Raw genomic sequence first — 17,980 nt, forward strand, 5'->3', positions numbered from 1 at the left:
CTCCAGACACATAAACAGATTCTTTCCCTCTGCCACCATCCACATGAACACACCCCCAGTCACCCACTAATATATATATATATATTTATCCTATTTATCCTTTATTCTCTATCTATCCTTTATTTATCCCTCATCCTTTATATTTATCATTATTATTATTATTGTTACTGGCTTGTTTCTTTGTTTTTTGTTTCGCGCACCGACTACCAAGACAAATTCCTTGTACTGTCCTAAAAACTGTACATTTCTGATTCTGATTCTGATTAAAGACACCATTTTAACGAGTATGGTGGATACACTCTGCCATAATTAAAAATAAAAGAATATATTCATAAATGAATAAATAACAATACCTAGAGATAAATGTCATTATTAAATGAATAAATAAGCCACTCAATACCTAAATATATGCCAAAAGTAAATAAATAAATCACATAATACCCAAATATATGCCCTTGTTTATTTATTTCTAATTACGGCAGAGTTGTTCCTCCACAACTGTAAGCCTTCCCATATAAATAATGCATATCCAATGACTTTTAGACAGCTAAAAACACCCACACAAAGCTTAAATAGATCAACTATAAAAATACAGATTAATTAAAGCAATAACATCTCAGTTTTGATGCTGTCAAACCTGTGTAACTGGTGAAGGAGACAGTTTGAAGTCACACCTCCAGGAGTATAAAAATTAGTGCCAAGAGCTGATAGCGCACTCTTTCCTGACTCTTCCTTGAAAGCACCCAAACATCGGTGAGTCTTTGAACCTTTTCTAAAAAAAATGCTAGACCTATTGTCAAATGGGTTTTAAATTATTTATCACAACAAGATGTGAGGAATCAAATGTTTTACCAGGGCAATTTTACATGTACTTTTTTTCCTTTAAATGAGCTTTTACCAAGTGAATATAAATGTAATACTTTTTGTCTTTCATCTCAGATGCATTAACAACATGCTTGAATGTGGCTAAAATGTATAGTTTTCTATGCTTAAAACATTATTTGATCACTTTTTTTTGACAACCATCAAAATTATATTTGATTGTTTCTCCAGTTTCTCTGGGATTCCCACCAAACCTTAACATGCTACAACGAACATGTTTAAATTACTGTAACTTCCCCAATATTTGCTGTATTGGAAACATTCCAACAGTTTCTGGAAGCTTAGAAGTTGCTCTTTAGAGCCATTATGTCTTATTGATAATTTTTACTCATACATGTGATGGAATACATTGATGTGGCTGCTTTGTTTGACAAGAGCTACATATAATACATGGGAAAAAAGGGAAAAGAAAGCACGTTGGACTAATAGGAAATTAAATAACGTTGGATTTGATTTAAAAAAGGCAGCAGGAAGACCCTCCCAGATAGTAAATCCTCCACAGAGGTTAACAGAGGAGAGAAAGTTAAGGTGAAGTAAGGTCATTCTTCTGGATGAATACATTTGGTGCCTTTCTCTCACTAGTCTTAAGTCTGTCAGTTTGAAGTGTGTGTTTGGCTTTCTGTGACTTAGTAGGCGGAATGCAATTAATTAAATCTGGAACTGTTTGCAGTGATTTTTTTTAGCACCGGAAAATAGTACGACTGACAACCAGCTGCAAACACACGCAGAGATCAGCTGCAGTAAATGTTGACACAAAACACAGCGAAGATGGAAAAAAATGCTCCAGTTAATCCATCCATCCATCCATCTTCTCCCGCTTAGCCGTTTCTGGGTCGCGGGGGCAGCATCCTCAGTAGGGAGGCCCAGACTTCCCTCTCCCCGGCCACTTCCTCCAGCTCTTCCGGGGGGACCCCGAGACGTTCCCAGGCCAGCCGAGAAACATAGTCTCTCCAGCGTGTCCTGGGTCTTCCCCGGGGCCTCCTTCCGGAGGGACGTGCCCTGAACGCCTCACTAGTGAGGCCTCACTAGTGAGGCGTTCAGGGGGCATCCTAATTAGGTGCCCGAGCCACCTCATCTGGCTCTTCTCGATGCGGAGGAGCAGCGACTCTACTTTGAGCCCCTCCCGAATGACTGAGCTTCTCACCCTATCTCTAAGGGAGAGCCGAGCCACCCTACACCCTTCGCTTTTTGGCTCAGCTCCCTTTTTACAATGACGGACTGGTGCAGACTCCGCATCACTGCAGACGCCGCACCAATCCGCCTGTCGATCTCTCTCTCCATCCTTCCCTCACTCGTGAACAAGACCCCGAGGTACTTGAACTCCTCCACCTGGGGCAGAACCTCATCTCCAACCCGGAGAAGGCACGCCACCTTTTTTCCGGTCGAGAACCATGGACTTGGATTTGGAGGTGCTGATTCTCATATCATTGCGCTCCAAACAAATCTGACGTTGCACACCCTTAAACCAAGCAGCAGCCATGTTGAAAGCCACAGAGATATGTGAGCCACACACAGACAGAGATGCCTTGCTTTTATAGACTTGTTAATTAGAATTTCTTGGAGGTGAATTTACAATACCAGATTTTTATAACGTATACAAGTTTAGCCAAGTATGTTGAGGACAATTGGAAACTGTTTTGCTTCTAGGAAGGAATGCACCTGCGTAAACACCCTGGCAGCCAAATGAATCTGCCTGCCCCACCCTTATCAGGCTTAGGTAACCAGAAAATCAAAATGAGTCCTTCATGTAAGTAATAAATCATGGCTTCAAAAATAGGAATTTTAATCTTAACACTTTACAGTAGAGCAGTCTTAAGGACGGACTCTTCATTTTATGGATACACACATATGCATATATACGTATATACACATACATATGTATCCCACACCCAACATGAATTCATCATGGCGGCAAGGAAAACCATCTGTTAAGCAGCAGGAACCTTGTGTGGATCCCATTCCTATGATGAACAGCCATCCACGTTATGCTGTGTTGGGTGTGTGCAGAGGAAAAGGTGGAGACAGAGTTGTTGAGACTCTGTAACTCTACACTGAGGATCCCACTAATCAGTTACACATTACTGACTACATGCCCAAAAATTTAATTTGTAATGTAATTTACATTACTCAATCTAACTACTGTAATCTGATTACTTGGATTACTTCCACATTCAATTAGATTTTTTTAAGTGTTTAAATGCAGCACACACAAACACTCTGTGCACGCACACACAAACACTCGTGGTGTGCGCACACAAAGATTTGTGGAGTTTGTGTGGTGTGTGTGCGCGCACAAATCTCTGCAGGTGAAGCAAACAGCTCTGCATTACGGTCAGTGACATAAATTTCACAATGCAACAAATTGATGATGGAATTTGTTGCCAACACTTTTCATATTTGATTTTTATTGATTTTATTAATTAGCTGTTGCAGCCTTATTCATCTGTTTTAAATGTAATGTGTTAAGTCTACTCGTCTATTCAACAAACCATGTTACCATATCATGGAGGACTTTGTATGTAAGGAAATAGACAGTAGCATAGTGCTAACTGCAGACAGTAGCATAGTGCTAACTGTAGACAGTAGACTATCTGTAACTGCACATAATAATAATAAGAAGATAGAGATTAGGGACGCTGCTATCTGTCTATTACATGAGGTTTTGTTTTTCTAGAACAGTTCATTTTAAATGCAAAACTAGTCTACATGTATGTAATATTTATCTGAAAACATCCTCTGTATAACTAGTTATTAGTTTAAATACTAGTGAGATGTTCAGACTGTGAGAGATGAGCAGCTGAACTCAGCTGAACATCAAAGTATCTCCTGAGGATGAATCAAAGGAAGCAAATCAAACAGAAAACAAACCAATGAGCTCTGGAATCAATGTGTGGCATTTTTAAGCATTTCTTTAGTTTAAAGCGTACACATATTTGGACAATAAACAGTCCAACAGGCAGACACAATAATATTGATCAATAATCAATGTGATTAACAACTGCAATAAAATTGCAACTATTGAAAAAAAAAAAAAACAATGAATCAGATGTCAGAATTACTGTTCAGCTCTCAATATTATCATGTTCAGGCAACACATTTTAATTGAACAGTGTAATGTAGAATTAGAGAAGTGTGTGATATGTTACTAAATACAAAATAAAGCATACATTATCATACAAACGGAGCGGCCATGGAATCAATGGCAGGTAGTAAAACATCATGTTAAAAACACCTGCAATTAAATACACGCATGCACACACACACACACACACACACACACACATCCACATCAAACATTGTCACAGCGGAAAGTACAGACTGAGGAAGTTTTTATCGAGCCGTCATCTCAGCATTCATACATGCTCTGTGCTGCAGAGACAACACAACAAACGCTTTCTTACCGGTTCTGGCTCCAGCTCCTCCTCCCGCAGCTCATGACCAACGCAAATAGTTTTTTTTCATATTTACATTGGGGGTTCTGGGAAAAGCATCGCGTTGCCATGTTGGGAGTGAATACACTCGCAAAACTGAGAAGTAACTTTGAGTAATCTATTGATTTTAGCAATTACGATCACCAACCATTTAAACTGTAACTGTAACTGATTACAGTTACTGATTATGTAACGCCGTTACATGTAATCCGTTACTCCCCAACACTGTTCATTCATTCAATTTGTACTTTATTTACAGGTTTTGGGGAGCAGGAGCTTATTCCAGCTGACATCAGGGTTGACGTGGTGAACCCCCTGAACTGGACACCAGTCTATCACAGAGATGAGGTGATGATTCTCTTCTCCACAATTTAAACTATTTTGTTTACCATAGGATTGTAACCTTAATAAACTCTGATTCACTGAGTGTTTATATTCTAGTGTTTTTTTAATGCAGTTTTTACCTTAAATATTGTTTGTGTTTTTTTTTTTACAAACATTGTGAAGGTGTCGGCTTCAGTCGTCCTTTTATACTCATGATGTGCAGCATTACCTTTGAGATCTGTTTGATTGTAAAATGTACATTTGTCTTCTAACTGCAGGTTTTCAAGGAGATGCATTCAAGTGAAAACTTTACTGATGTTAGGAGCTCTTGGTGTGTGGTTGCTCCATCTCTGCAAAGATTTTAGAGATGTACAAACTATTAGTTCCCATGTTCAGATTAGAAATGACATCCATCAAAAAAGGAAACCAACCACAAATGACTTATACGTGTTTTCCTGGCAAGAATGTCAAAGAAACATGTCGGCTTCCAACGCCTCAGACTTCAACAGCCTGCCTAATACGATAAAAGATTTCCTCTACTATAGACACTGTCGTCACTTCCCCATGTTACTAGACTTTCCTGATAAATGTGGAGGGGCTGAGAGATCTGGGGATGTTTTCCTTCTTCTGGTCATCAAGAGCTCACCTTGGAACTATGAACGGCGAGAGGTGCTACGAAAAACCTGGGCTAAAGAAAGATTACACAACGGAGTATGGATTCGTAGGGTCTTTATTGCAGGAACATCTGGTTCTGGTTTAGAAACACAAAGAATGAACAAACTGCTTGCGCTGGAGCATTATGAGCACAAAGACATCCTCCAATGGGACTTTGATGACTCGTTTTTCAACTTGACTTTGAAACAGATACTTTTCTTGAAATGGGCAGAAAGAAACTGTCCAAATGCTCACTTCCACCTCAACGGGGACGATGACGTGTTTGCCAACACGGACAACATGGTTGAGTTTCTCCAAGGCCTCCCCAACAATGATGGAAGCAAACATTTGTTTACTGGCCACCTGATCTACAATGTGGGTCCCATTCGTTCTCCAGAAAGCAAATACTTCGTACCGGTTCAGGTGCAGGAGTCAGATGAATACCCTCCCTACTGTGGTGGGGGAGGCTTTCTTCTGTCTGGCTACACGGCTTCAGTTATATATAAAATGTCTAAGTCGATCCCTATTCTTCCTATTGATGATGTTTACATGGGGATGTGTCTGGCCAAAGCAGGGCTTCAACCTGTTTCTCATATGGGTGTAAAGACAGCAGGGCTGCAACTTCCCTCTGAGTCATTTGACAACTACGATCCTTGCTATTACAAGGAGATTTTACTGGTACACAGATTCATTCCAAATGAGATGTATCTTATGTGGAGCAGAATTCACGATCCACATCTAGTCTGCGTTGGTGACAAGAGAATGCTGTCGTAGTAGCAAACTTCATGTTTTTGTAAAACCAGCAGGTTGTGCAACTGAAGAATAGGGCAGTCGTGTACAGTTAGAAATATTTTCCTATTGGTGTACTTGCTTCCTAATTTCTAATCTAATGAAATTTTAAGGCAGCTATAATCTGTGGGTTGAATAAAATCAGACTATGCACTCAAAACCTGTCAGGGACTAGGCTGAGGATCACCATCAACTGGTGGGAGGGTCACATGTTCTGGGCGGTCCTGTCAGCACCACACCTGTAGCCAGTCTGCTAATCATCATGTCACCTATATATATCCTGCCTGTGTGTATCACTCTTGTTGGTATGTTAGTCTTTCACGTCTGGTCTTTCCTAATCGTCTGTCTGGAGTCTACGTTGGCCGCGCACCACAGGTTGAGGATCGTCCTGCACTTCACGTCAGTCTTATTGTCTGCTGTTAGAAATCAAGACTTTGCCAAGCAAACCTGCCTCTGAGTCCTGCGATTGGGTCCCGTCTGCTACCCGTGACAAAACCATCAAAGCTTTTAGACCGGAATTGGTCTCTGATAGTAGGTTTTACATCATGCGTGTATTTACGGATTAAACGGGTCAAGCTGTGTACTGCACATATTTTATGCAAAATCTTTTAAAATAAGGGCAGCAAATGACATATTTTTAATCAACACTACTTTTGAATGGATGTTTATTTTGTTAAAAACCATAGTAGTGTCATAGTGAATTCTGTATCTGGAGACATGCTTTCTATTATAAGGGATCATATGACAAGACACTGGGAACTCTAGTAAAGGTGTTTTGAGTGCGTTTAATCTGGCCTAAACTCCAGAACCTAATCTGTGCTGAGCACAGGAGTAGAAGAACACAAGGCAGCAGGTGGACACTGCAGCCTACTGTATAAGAGAATTAGGAAAGCGCTGGTATCTTTGACTAAAAGAAGTTGTAAAAGTATTGTCACACAGGCTATTTTTTTATTTATTTTTTTATTGTACCTCAAACACATTTTACACTACTTTTTCATTAGCTGGATGTTGATATATAGTTTATTTGGTTATTGGCCATAGCACTTCCTCTGCATGCAGTAAAAAAAAATGCCATAAAACGTTTTTTTTTTTTTTTTTATTTACATGTTTTCTGTTCATTGTATGACAAACCAAATAAAAACATATTTCTGAAATCTGAAATACTCTATAAATAATTGCTGTGAATGAAATTGGCATGTGCTTGCAGTTTTCCAAAATTGTTGGATAGGCAATATATTCACAACATATTTTATTCAGCTATGCCAAAAATGGTAACTCGAGCATTGAACATCAGTTGTTTTGGTTGCCTTTTGTTTCCCATGCGTCCCATACAAAATGAGGCTCCTTTACATGAAGTATCAAGCATTTAAACTAATAAAAACATAAAGTGAATAAATGTTTGGTAGTTTTTAGCAACATTAATATTGTTTTTGCTAAAATCAATAGAAAAAAGTTACTGTGGGGTGTGAGTAGCAGCCGGAATGGGAGGTTGTATGTTGGACGCAATGGAGTCTAGGGATATGAACTCTGGTCATGCAGAGCACCATGGAGGACTGTTTTGGTATTGTTCGCACTGATTCTGAGCGTGTTCAAGAAAAGCCACAAAAACAAACCAAGACTGCACGCCTTCATCTGTACCTGCAGAACCCCAACTCTCAGTTACAGTTACATTGTAGAAGTTTACTTACTGGAGCAGTTAAGAGACGCCCAGTCAATACCATAAAATGTCTAAAGAACAATCTATTCTATGCTATAACTACCTACTCAATACTCACTATAGTTCTCTATTCACAATTATCTCAATCCAACCTACTCACCACAGTTTACAGGGTCCACAGGTGCTAGTTTCTATTAGAGGGGCGGGGCTAACAGTGAGACAGAAAGCCAAAATTTTATTGTAATAGCCAGGTTTCAAGCATAGAGGGCAGTCACTCTTACATTTTTCGAGAGATGAACTAGAATTAATCACCAACACTTCAAAACCAAATACATTTGTTTTCAGCAGTGGTTTAGTAACTTCTTTTTTTAAAATCAGAGTAGTTTTGTGAGAAGCTGAATACAAGCTGCTGCTGCTCTTTGATGTTACAATGGAACCAGAGAACATTAACAAGTTGCTGTTGGGTGTGAGTGAAGTGGTTCTCTTCAACCTTTGGAGTTCTCTCGTTCATCCTGCATGATTGTTTCTATTTGATTTGCCAGGATGAAGAAACATGGCCTATCCTTAAAGTCGTATTCCCAGCACTGCTTTATCAAGCTGCATACCTGGTTTTGGAGGGAGGAACAAAAACAAAAAGCCAACAGTAATATATCAACCCTAAAACATTTGTTGGGCTTAATTATTTTTTAAAAAACTTTTTAAAATATATGATTTCATTTTAAATACCTTTGGTGGACAGTTTGGAGGAACAGGGAGCCTCCAGTTGTTTTTCAGAGCATTTAGAAGAAGCATTGAAATCGATGTTCCTTGTACATTGGGTCCGATTTCCTGCATACAGAGCTAAAAAAAACCCAGTTTATTATGAGTACAAAACACGTACAACAAACACTATTGTTGTGAACATCCATTTATTCCATAATGTTACGGAACTTACTCTTTTTGGATTGCAGTTTATGTCACAGTAAGAGAAGAGTTCATGTAGCACGACTCCAAAACTCCAGATGTCAGATTTGTGGGAGAATCTGGACTCACTGATGGACTCTGGGGCGTACCTGAGTTAGCAAGAGCATTGGCTTTATACTTTAGCACTGTTTCATACAAAACCTTTGTATTCTTTCATGCGGTTTTATCAACTTGTTCCTCATTTTGAGGATTAGCCTGAAATGGGTTTGTACTTTCTACTTCTTTGGTTATCCTATTGCTTGGAGATGAAAACTGCAAGCCAATTAATGTACAAACTGAATATTCAGACAACTCACAACCTTTGATTGAATTTAAAGTTACAGAAATGTACCAGAAGATGGGGCTCTCTCCAGGTTGTGTGACACGGCTACAAGGAGAGTCACTGGCTACAAGGATGTTTCTGGCGGCTAGGTCACGATGAACGTAGCGCTGGGTCTGCAAGTGCTCCATACCCTGGAAAAATACAAGAGAGAGTGAAATAACCAACTCCTTCTTCATCTGGTCTCTCTGTTTATGTTTTGAAATTGCCATCTTGTTATGAAGAATTTAAACACCACTTTTTGATTTTGTTGGTTAAACATGGGTTTAAACATCAATATATATTTAGTGAAATAAAAGTTGGCTTTATGGTCTATTCTGTAATTATCTAATGACTTGGAAATCCTTTGGGTTGATTAAATATTAATTACCTTGCAGATCTGAAAAGCAAAAAGGAGCATTCGCTTGATGGTAATACTATCCCTGTGGTTCTCCATGTAGCCAATGAGGCTGCCGTAGGGCAGGTACTCCATCACCAAGCTCATAGTGAGTCGGCCTGGAAATACAAAACCAGGGTTCAGAAACAAATGCAGAAACAATAATGTTACTAAAGGCAGGCATACACTGTGCAATTTTTCCAATTGTACTCAGCTCCAGCTCAAATTATGCGACTCCATTGCAGAGTCTGAATGTGCGCAGCTCAAGATTCATGTTCTCACATTATACGAACCGACACTCTGACACGACCTGTCTGCTCACATTGTACGTTCAACACGACACGTCGTCGTCTCATTTCTGGAAATGCAAATTAGGAGAAGAAGAACTCTGAAGCATCACCATTAAAAGAGAAGAAGAAGAAGAATCCGGAAGTGGAAAGACACTCGCAAATCTCTGCGAAAAGAGCTTCAAAAAAGAAAAGGCGGCGATGAGATGGACCAGGAACTAGTTGGATAAAAGTTGACATTATGGTCTGTCAATTTTACAGCAGTCCTACAGTGTCTGCACATGCGCAGTGTGAAAGTTTGAAGTAAGCGAGTCCGTGGCACTGCTTCAACAGTGCGATATGCTCACCAGGATTTCAAACTTGTTTGATTTTCTTATGACCATGACAGTTGCGGATCGAGACCTGGTCGTGAGTTGTTAATCGCTTCTTGTGACCCCATGTATACTACACAATGCATGACACAAGATTTAGCAGAGACTCGGCCCAATCCCAAAATTAGACGTACGAGTGAAAAATCGGCTCAAAATGGGCCAAAAATCGCACAGTGCATCCCCGCCTTAAAGCACTCCAGTCAGGATTTGAACAAACAGTTCTGTCTGTCTGTCAGTCCAACAAGTTTCTTCTGAAGATTAATGAGTGTTTTCTTCTGTCTTTGTTCTCACCCATGCTGTAGCATACGCCTCTGTATTTAACGATGTAGTCACAGTGTAACGCACTCAGTGTCTTCACCTCCTTCTGGAAGTCTTCCAGTGTCGAATGCTTGTTGGGCTGCAGCTTTTTAACAGCTACCAGCTCACCAGTGTTATCACCCATTGGGTCATAACAACAGAGCTCAACAGTCCCAAAGGTTCCCTGAAGAAAATTGAAAAAGTGGAGTATAAAAATTAGTGCCAAGAGCTGATAGCGCACTCTTTCCTGACTCTTCCTTGAAAGCAGCCAAACATCGGTGAGTCTTTGAACCTTTTCTAAAAAAAATGCTAGACCTATTGTCAAATGGGTTTTAAATTATTTATCACAACAAGATGTGAGGAATCAAATGTTTTACCAAGGTAATTTTACATGTACTTTTTTTCCTTTAAATGAGCTTTTACCAAGTGAATATAAATGTAATACTTTTTGTCTTTCATCTCAGATGCATTAACATCATGCTTGAATGTGGCTAAAATGTATAGTTTTCTATGCTTAAAACATTATTTGATCACTTTTTTTTGACAACCATCAAAATTATATTTGATTGTTTCTCCAGTTTCTCTGGGATTCCCACCAAAACTTAACATGCTACAACGAACATGTTTAAATTACTGTAACTTCCCCAATATTTGCTGTATTGGAAACATTTCAACAGTTTCTGGAAGCTTAGAAGTTGCTCTTTAGAGCCATTATGTCTTATTGATAATTTTTACTCATACATGTGATGGAATACATTGATGAGGCTGCTTTGTTTGACAAGAGCTACATATAGTACATGGGAAAAAAGGAAAAGAAAGCACGTTGGACTAATAGGAAATTAAATAACGTTGGATTTGATTTAAAAAAGGCAGCAGGAAGACCCTCCCAGATAGTAAATCCTCCACAGAGGTTAACAGAGGAGAGAAAGTTAAGGTGAAGTAAGGTCATTCTTCTGGATGAATACATTTGGTGCCTTTCTCTCACTAGTCTTAAGTCTGTCAGTTTGAAGTGTGTGTTTGGCTTTCTGTGACTTAGTAGGCGGAATGCAATTAATCAAATCTGGAACTGTTTGCAGTGATTTTTTTTTAGCACCGGAAAATAGTACGACTGACAACCAGGTGCAAACACACGCAGAGATCGGCTGCAGTAAATCTTGACACGAAACACAACGAAGATGGAAAAAAATGCTCCAGTTAACCTTTCTATATAAGAAAGTAATTTAAATTAAAAAAAAGTAGTCAATACTTTTTGAACACCTCACTGTTTGTTTTCTAATTACTTCATGACTTGCTTTAGACCCACGTTACATAAATCATATTTGTCCTGTATCGTTAAATATTAGAATATCAAATTTAATTAAAAGACTGTTATGTGGGGTGGAATTGCTAGCTAAAACACCCAACCCTACTTCTTTATCCGGTCTTGGGAACCTATTAACTTGTGACATCATCAGCAGCAGCAAAGAAACTTGCTTCATTCGAGAGAACCTGTGACATCTTCAACACATATCTTAACATTGAGCTGTTCTGCAAAGCTGCATTTATGAAATAATTTATCAACGATATCATTGCACTCCAAACAAATCTGACGTTGCACACCCTTAAACCAAGCAGCAGCCATGTTGAAAGCCACAGAGATATGTGAGCCACACACAGACAGAGATGCCTTGCTTTTATAGACTTGTTAATTAGAATTTCTTGGAGGTGAATTTACAATACCAGATTTTTATAACGTATACAAGTTTAACCAAGTATGTTGAGGACAATTGGAAACTGTTCTGCTTCTAGGAAGGAATGCACCTGCGTAAACACCCTGGCAGCCAAATAAATCTGCCTGCCTCACCCTTATCAGGCTTAGGTAACCAGAAAACCAAAATGAGTCCTTTATGTAAGTAATAAATCATGGCTTCAAAAATAGGAATTTTAATCTTAATGACACGCAAGTGTGAGCTGACTTGGTTCATTCACGGTGTTGGGAAAGTTACATTCAAAATGTAATCAATCAATCAATCTTTTATTTGTATAGCGCCAAATCATAACCAATGGTATCTCAAGACACTTTACAGTAGAGCAGTCTTAAGGACGGACTCTTCATTTTATGGATACACACATATGCATATATACATATATACACATACATATGTATCCCACACCCAACATGAATTCATCATGGCGGCAAGGAAAACCTTCTGTTAAGCAGCAGGAACCTTGTGTGGATCCCATTCCTATGATGAACAGCCATCCACGTTATGCTGTGTTGGGTGTGTGCAGAAGAAAAGGTGGAGACAGAGTTGTTGAGACTCTGTAACTCTACACTGAGGATCCCACTAATCAGTTACACATTACTGATTACATGCCCAAAAATGTAATTTGTAATGTAATTTACATTACTCAATCTAACTACTGTAATCTGATTACTTGGATTACTTCCACATTCAATTACATTTTTTTAAGTGTAGGAATGCAGCCAATGAATGAAAATAATAAAGATAACTATTGTAAATGCATCCTCTATAGATGCTGATAGTGATATTACACTTCATATTAATAACACATACTCAGAATAATCATCTACAAAGCTGCAACTAGCGCTTAATTTCATAATAGGTTAATCAGTCAATTAATTCATTGATTAATCAGAAGTTTTTTTTTAAAAACATACAGTTTATCTATGAAGGACATTTAAACCCTGCTTAAGCTTATTAAACTGAAATAAGTGTCTCTCACGCAAGCGCACACAAACACTCGTGGTGCGCACACAAACATTTGTGGAGTTTGTGTGGTGTGTGTGCGCACAAATCTCTGCAGGTGAAGCAAACAGCTCTGCATTACGGTCAGTGACATAAATTTCACAACGCAACAAATTGATGATGGAATTTGTTGCCAACACTTTTCATATTTGATTTTTATTGATTTTATTAATTCGCTGTTGCAGCCTTAATCATCTGTTTTAAATGTAATGTGTTAAGTCTACTCGTCTATTCAACAAACCATGTTACCATATCATGGAGGACTTTGTATGTAAGGAAATAGACAGTAGCCTAGCACTAACTGTAGACAGTAGACTAGCGCTAACTGTAGACAGTAGCCTATTGCTAACTGCAGACAGTAGCGTATTGATAACTGTAGACAGTAGCCTAGCGCTGCCTTGCTAACTGTACAGTAGCATATTGCTAACTGTAGACAGTAGACTATCGCTAACTGTAGACAGTAGACTATCGCTCACTGTAGACAGTAGACTAGCACTAACTGTAGACAGTAGACTAGTACTAACTGTAGACAGTAGACTAGTACTAACTGTAGACAGTAGACTAGCACTAACTGTAGACTAGTACTAACTGTAGACTAGTACTAACTGTAGACAGTAGACTAGCACTAACTGTAGACAGTAGACTAGTACTAACTGTAGACAGTAGACTAGTACTAACTGTAGACAGTAGACTAGTACTAACTGTAGACAGTAGCCTATTGCTAACTGTAGACAGTAGACAGTAGACTAGCGCTAACTGTAGACAGTAGACTATCGCTTAATGTAGACAGTAGACTAGCGCTAACTGTAGACAGTAGCCTATTGCTAACTGTAGACAGCAGACTATTGCTAACTGTAGACAGTAGACTAGCGATAACTGTAGACAGTAGACAGTAGACTAGCGCTAACTGTCGACAGTAGACTATCGCTTAATGTAGACAGTAGACTACCGCTAACTGTAGACAGTAGACTATCGCTTACTGTAGACAGTAGACTAGCCCTAACTGTAGACAATAGCCTAGCACTAACTGTAGAATGTAGACTAGCGCTAACTGTAGACAGTAGCTAAGCACTAACTGTAGACAGTAGCCTAGCGCTAACTGCAGACAGTAGACTAGTGCTAACTGTAGACAGTAGCATAGTGCTAACTGTAGACAGTAGCATAGTGCTAACTGTAGACAGTAGGCTATCTGTAACTGCACATAATAATAATAAGAAGATAGAGATTAGGGACGCTGCTATCTGTCTATTACATAAGGTTTTGTTTTTCTAGAACAGTTCATTTTAAACGCAAAAATAGTCTACATGTATGTAATATTTATCTGAAAACATCCTCTTTATAACTAGTTATTAGTTTAAATATTAGTGAGACGTTCAGACTGTGAGAGATGAGCAGCTGAACTCAGCTGAACATCAAAGTATCTCCTGAGGATGAATCAAAGGAAGCAAATCATATACATATTTGGACAATAAACAGTCCAACAGGCAGAAACAATAATATTGATCAATAATCAATGTGATTAACAACTGCAATAAAATTGCAACTATTGAAAAAAAAAAAAAACAATGAATCAGATATCAGAATTACTGTTCAGCTCTCAATATTATCATGTTCAGGCAACACATTTTAATTGAACAGTGTAATGTAGAATAAGAGAAGTGTGTGATATGTTACTAAATACAAAATGGTAAAATGGACTTGATTTTATATAGCGCTTTATCACCACACTGAAGCAGTCTCAAAGCGCTTTACATATCAGCTCATTCACTCTCACATTCACACACCAGTGGGACAGGACTGCCATGCAAGGCGCTAGTTGACCACTGGGAGCAACTTAGGGTTCAGTGTCTTGCCCAAGGACACTTCGACACATAGTCAGGTACTGGGATCGAACCCCCAACCTCTCGATCAGAAGACGACCCACTACCACCTGAGCCACGGTCATTATCATACAAAAGGAGTGGCCATGGAATCAATGGCAGGTAGTAAAACATCATGTTAAAAACACCTGCAATTAAATACACACATGCACACACACACACACGCACACACACACACACATCCACATCAAACATTGTCACAGCGGAAAGTACAGACTGAGGAAGTTTTTATCGAGCCGTCATCTCAGCATTCATACATGCTCTGTGCTGCAGAGACAACACAACAAATGCTTTCTTACCGATTCTGGCTCCAGCTCCTCCTCCCGCAGCTCATGACCAACGCAAATAGTTTTTTTTCATATTTACATTGGGGGTTCTGGGAAAAGCATCGCGTTGCCATGTTGGGAGTGAATACACTTTCAAAACTGAGAAGTAACTTTGCGTAATCTATTGATTTTAGCGATTACGATTACCAACCATTTAAACTATAACTGTAACTGATTACAGTTACTGATTATGTAACGCTGTTACATGTAATCCGTTACTCCCCAACACTGTTCATTCATTCATATTTAATTTGTACTTTATTTACAGGTTTTGGGGAGCAGGAGCTTATTCCAGCTGACATCAGGGTTGACGTGGTGAACCCCCTGAACTGGACATCAGTCTATCACAGAGATGAGGTGATGATTCTCTTCTCCACAATTTAAACTATTTTGTTTACCATAGGATTGTAACCTTAATAAACTCTGATTCACTGTGTTTATATTCCAGTGTCTTTTTAATGCAGTTTTTACCTTAAATATTGTTTGTGTTTTTTTTTTTTTACAAACATTGTGAAGGTGTCGGCTTCAGTCGTCCTTTTATACTCTTGATGTGCAGCATTACCTTTGAGATCTGTTTGATTGTAAAATGTGCATTTGTCTTCTAACTGCAGGTTTTCAAGGAGATGCATTCAAGTGATAACTTTACTGATGTTAGGAGCTCTTGGTGTGTGGTTGCTCCATCTCTGCAAAGATTTTAAAAATATACAAACTATTAGTTCCCATGTTCAGATTAGAAATGACATCCATCAAAAAAGAAAACCAACCACAAATGACTCTTACGTGTATTCCTGGCCAAAATGTCAACGAAACATGTCGGCTTCCAACGTCTTAGACTTCAACAGCCTGCCTAATACGATAAAAGATTTCCTCTACTATAGACACTGTCGTCACTTCCCCATGTTACTGGACTTTCCTGATAAATGTGGAGGGGCTGAGAGATCTGGGGATGTTTTCCTTCTTCTGGTCATCAAGAGCTCACCTTGGAACTATGAACGGCGAGAGGTGCTACGAAAAACCTGGGCTAAAGAAAGATTACACAACGGAGTATGGATTCGTAGGGTCTTTATTGCAGGAACATCTGGTACTGGTTTTGAGACGCAAAGAATGAACAAACTGCTTGAGCTGGAGCATCATGAGCACAAAGACATCCTCCAATGGGACTTTGATGACTCGTTTTTCAACTTGACTTTGAAACAGATACTTTTCTTGGAATGGGCAGAAAGAAACTGTCCAAATGCTCACTTCCACCTCAACGGGGACGATGACGTGTTTGCCAACACGGACAACATGGTTGAGTTTCTCCAAGGCGTCCCCAACAATGATGGAAGCAAACATTTGTTTACTGGTGACCTGCTCTACAATGTGGGTCCCATTCGTTCTCCAGAAAGCAAATACTTCGTACCGGTTCAGGTGCAGGAGTCAGATGAATACCCTCCCTACTGTGGTGGGGGAGGCTTTCTTCTGTCTGGCTACACGGCTTCAGTTATATATAATATGTCTAAGTCGATCCCTATTCTTCCTATTGATGATGTTTACATGGGGATGTGTCTGGCCAAAGCAGGGCTTCAACCTGTTTCTCATATGGGTGTAAAGACAGCAGGGATGCACATTCCTTCCAAGTCAATCGATGAGTACGATCCTTGCTATTACAAGGAGATTTTACTGGTACACAGATTCATTCCAACTGAGATGTATCTTATGTGGAGCAGAATTCACGATCCACATCTAGTCTGCGTTGGTGACAAGAGAATGCTGTCGTAGTAGCAAACTTCATGTTTTTGTAAAACCAGCAGGTTGTGCAACTGAAGAATAGGGCAGTCGTGTACAGTTAGAAATATTTTCCTATTGGTGTACTTGCTTCCTAATTTCCAATCTAATGAAATTTTAAGGCAGCTATAATCTGTGGGTTGAATAAAATCAGACTATGCACTCAAAATCTGTCAGGGACTAGGCTGAGGATCACCATCAACTGGTGGGAGGGTCACATGTTCTGGGCGGTCCTGTCAGCACCACACCTGTAGCCAGTCTGCTAATCATCATGTCACCTATATATATCCTGCCTGTGTGTATCACTCTTGTTGGTATGTTAGTCTTTCACGTCTGGTCTGTCCTAATCGTCTGTCTGGAGTCTACGTTGGCCGCGCACCACAGGTTGAGGATCGTCCTGCACTTCACGTCAGTCTTATTGTCTGCTGTTAGAAATCAAGACTTTGCCAAGCAAACCTGCCTCTGAGTCCTGCGATTGGGTCCCGTCTGCTACCCGTGACAAAACCATCAAAGCTTTCAGACCGGAATTGGTCTCTGATAGTAGGTTTTACATCATGCGTGTATTTACGGACTAAAGGGGTCAAGCTGTGTACTGCACATATTTTATGCAAAATCTTTTAAAATAAGGGCAGCAAATGACATATTTTTAATCAACACTACTTTTGAATGGATGTTTATTTTGTTAAAAACCATAGTAGTGTCATAGTGAATTCTGTATCCGGAGACATGCTTTCTATTATAAGGGATCATATGACAAGACACTGGGAACTCTAGTAAAGGTGTTTTGAGTGCGTTTAATCTGGCCTAAACTCCAGAACCTAATCTGTGCTTAGCACAGGAGTAGAAGAACACAAGGCAGCAGGTGGACACTGCAGCCTATAAGAGAATTAGGAAAGCGCTGGTATCT

General features: G+C 39.4%; 3 protein-coding genes and 1 long non-coding RNA gene across 5 annotated transcripts; 2 read left to right on the plus strand and 2 right to left on the minus strand.

Moving 5' to 3' along the window:
- The first annotated feature begins 236 nt into the window (after window positions 1-236).
- LOC114461907 (N-acetyllactosaminide beta-1,3-N-acetylglucosaminyltransferase 3-like) lies at window positions 237-7,147 on the plus strand. The gene is made up of 3 exons (XM_028444399.1): window positions 237-753; window positions 4,573-4,661; window positions 4,916-7,147. The coding sequence occupies exons 2-3, from the start codon at window positions 4,657-4,659 to the stop codon at window positions 6,063-6,065; spliced, it is 1,155 nt and encodes a 384-aa protein (XP_028300200.1). The 5' UTR covers window positions 237-753; window positions 4,573-4,656; the 3' UTR covers window positions 6,066-7,147.
- A 951-nt stretch (window positions 7,148-8,098) lies between these two features.
- Window positions 8,099-8,773, minus strand: LOC114462165 (uncharacterized). The gene is made up of 3 exons (XR_003673918.1): window positions 8,672-8,773; window positions 8,464-8,577; window positions 8,099-8,342 (listed from the first exon to the last, which is right to left on the minus strand). It is a non-coding gene; the product is annotated as an uncharacterized LOC114462165 (long non-coding RNA).
- A 154-nt stretch (window positions 8,774-8,927) lies between these two features.
- LOC114461689 (tyrosine-protein kinase JAK2-like) lies at window positions 8,928-10,523 on the minus strand. Its single transcript, XM_028443970.1, has 4 exons — window positions 10,345-10,523; window positions 9,390-9,514; window positions 9,032-9,153; window positions 8,928-8,952 (listed from the first exon to the last, which is right to left on the minus strand). Exons 1-4 carry the CDS (start codon window positions 10,493-10,495, stop codon window positions 8,928-8,930), a joined length of 423 nt encoding a protein of 140 aa, XP_028299771.1. The 5' UTR covers window positions 10,496-10,523.
- A 20-nt stretch (window positions 10,524-10,543) lies between these two features.
- LOC114462167 (N-acetyllactosaminide beta-1,3-N-acetylglucosaminyltransferase 3-like) lies at window positions 10,544-17,578 on the plus strand. 2 transcript variants are annotated; one of them, XM_028444851.1, is made up of 3 exons: window positions 10,544-10,628; window positions 15,575-15,663; window positions 15,918-17,578. In XM_028444851.1, the coding sequence occupies exons 2-3, from the start codon at window positions 15,659-15,661 to the stop codon at window positions 17,065-17,067; spliced, it is 1,155 nt and encodes a 384-aa protein (XP_028300652.1). In that variant the 5' UTR covers window positions 10,544-10,628; window positions 15,575-15,658; the 3' UTR covers window positions 17,068-17,578. The 2 variants fall into 2 exon arrangements, with proteins under 2 accessions (XP_028300652.1, XP_028300651.1); XM_028444850.1 differs by lacking the exon at window positions 10,544-10,628 and adding an exon at window positions 13,122-13,183.
- Window positions 17,579-17,980: the final 402 nt, after the last annotated feature.

This window comes from Gouania willdenowi, chromosome 4 (assembly GCF_900634775.1).
Source record: "Gouania willdenowi chromosome 4, fGouWil2.1, whole genome shotgun sequence".
Classification (NCBI taxonomy): domain Eukaryota; kingdom Metazoa; phylum Chordata; class Actinopteri; order Blenniiformes; family Gobiesocidae; genus Gouania; species Gouania willdenowi.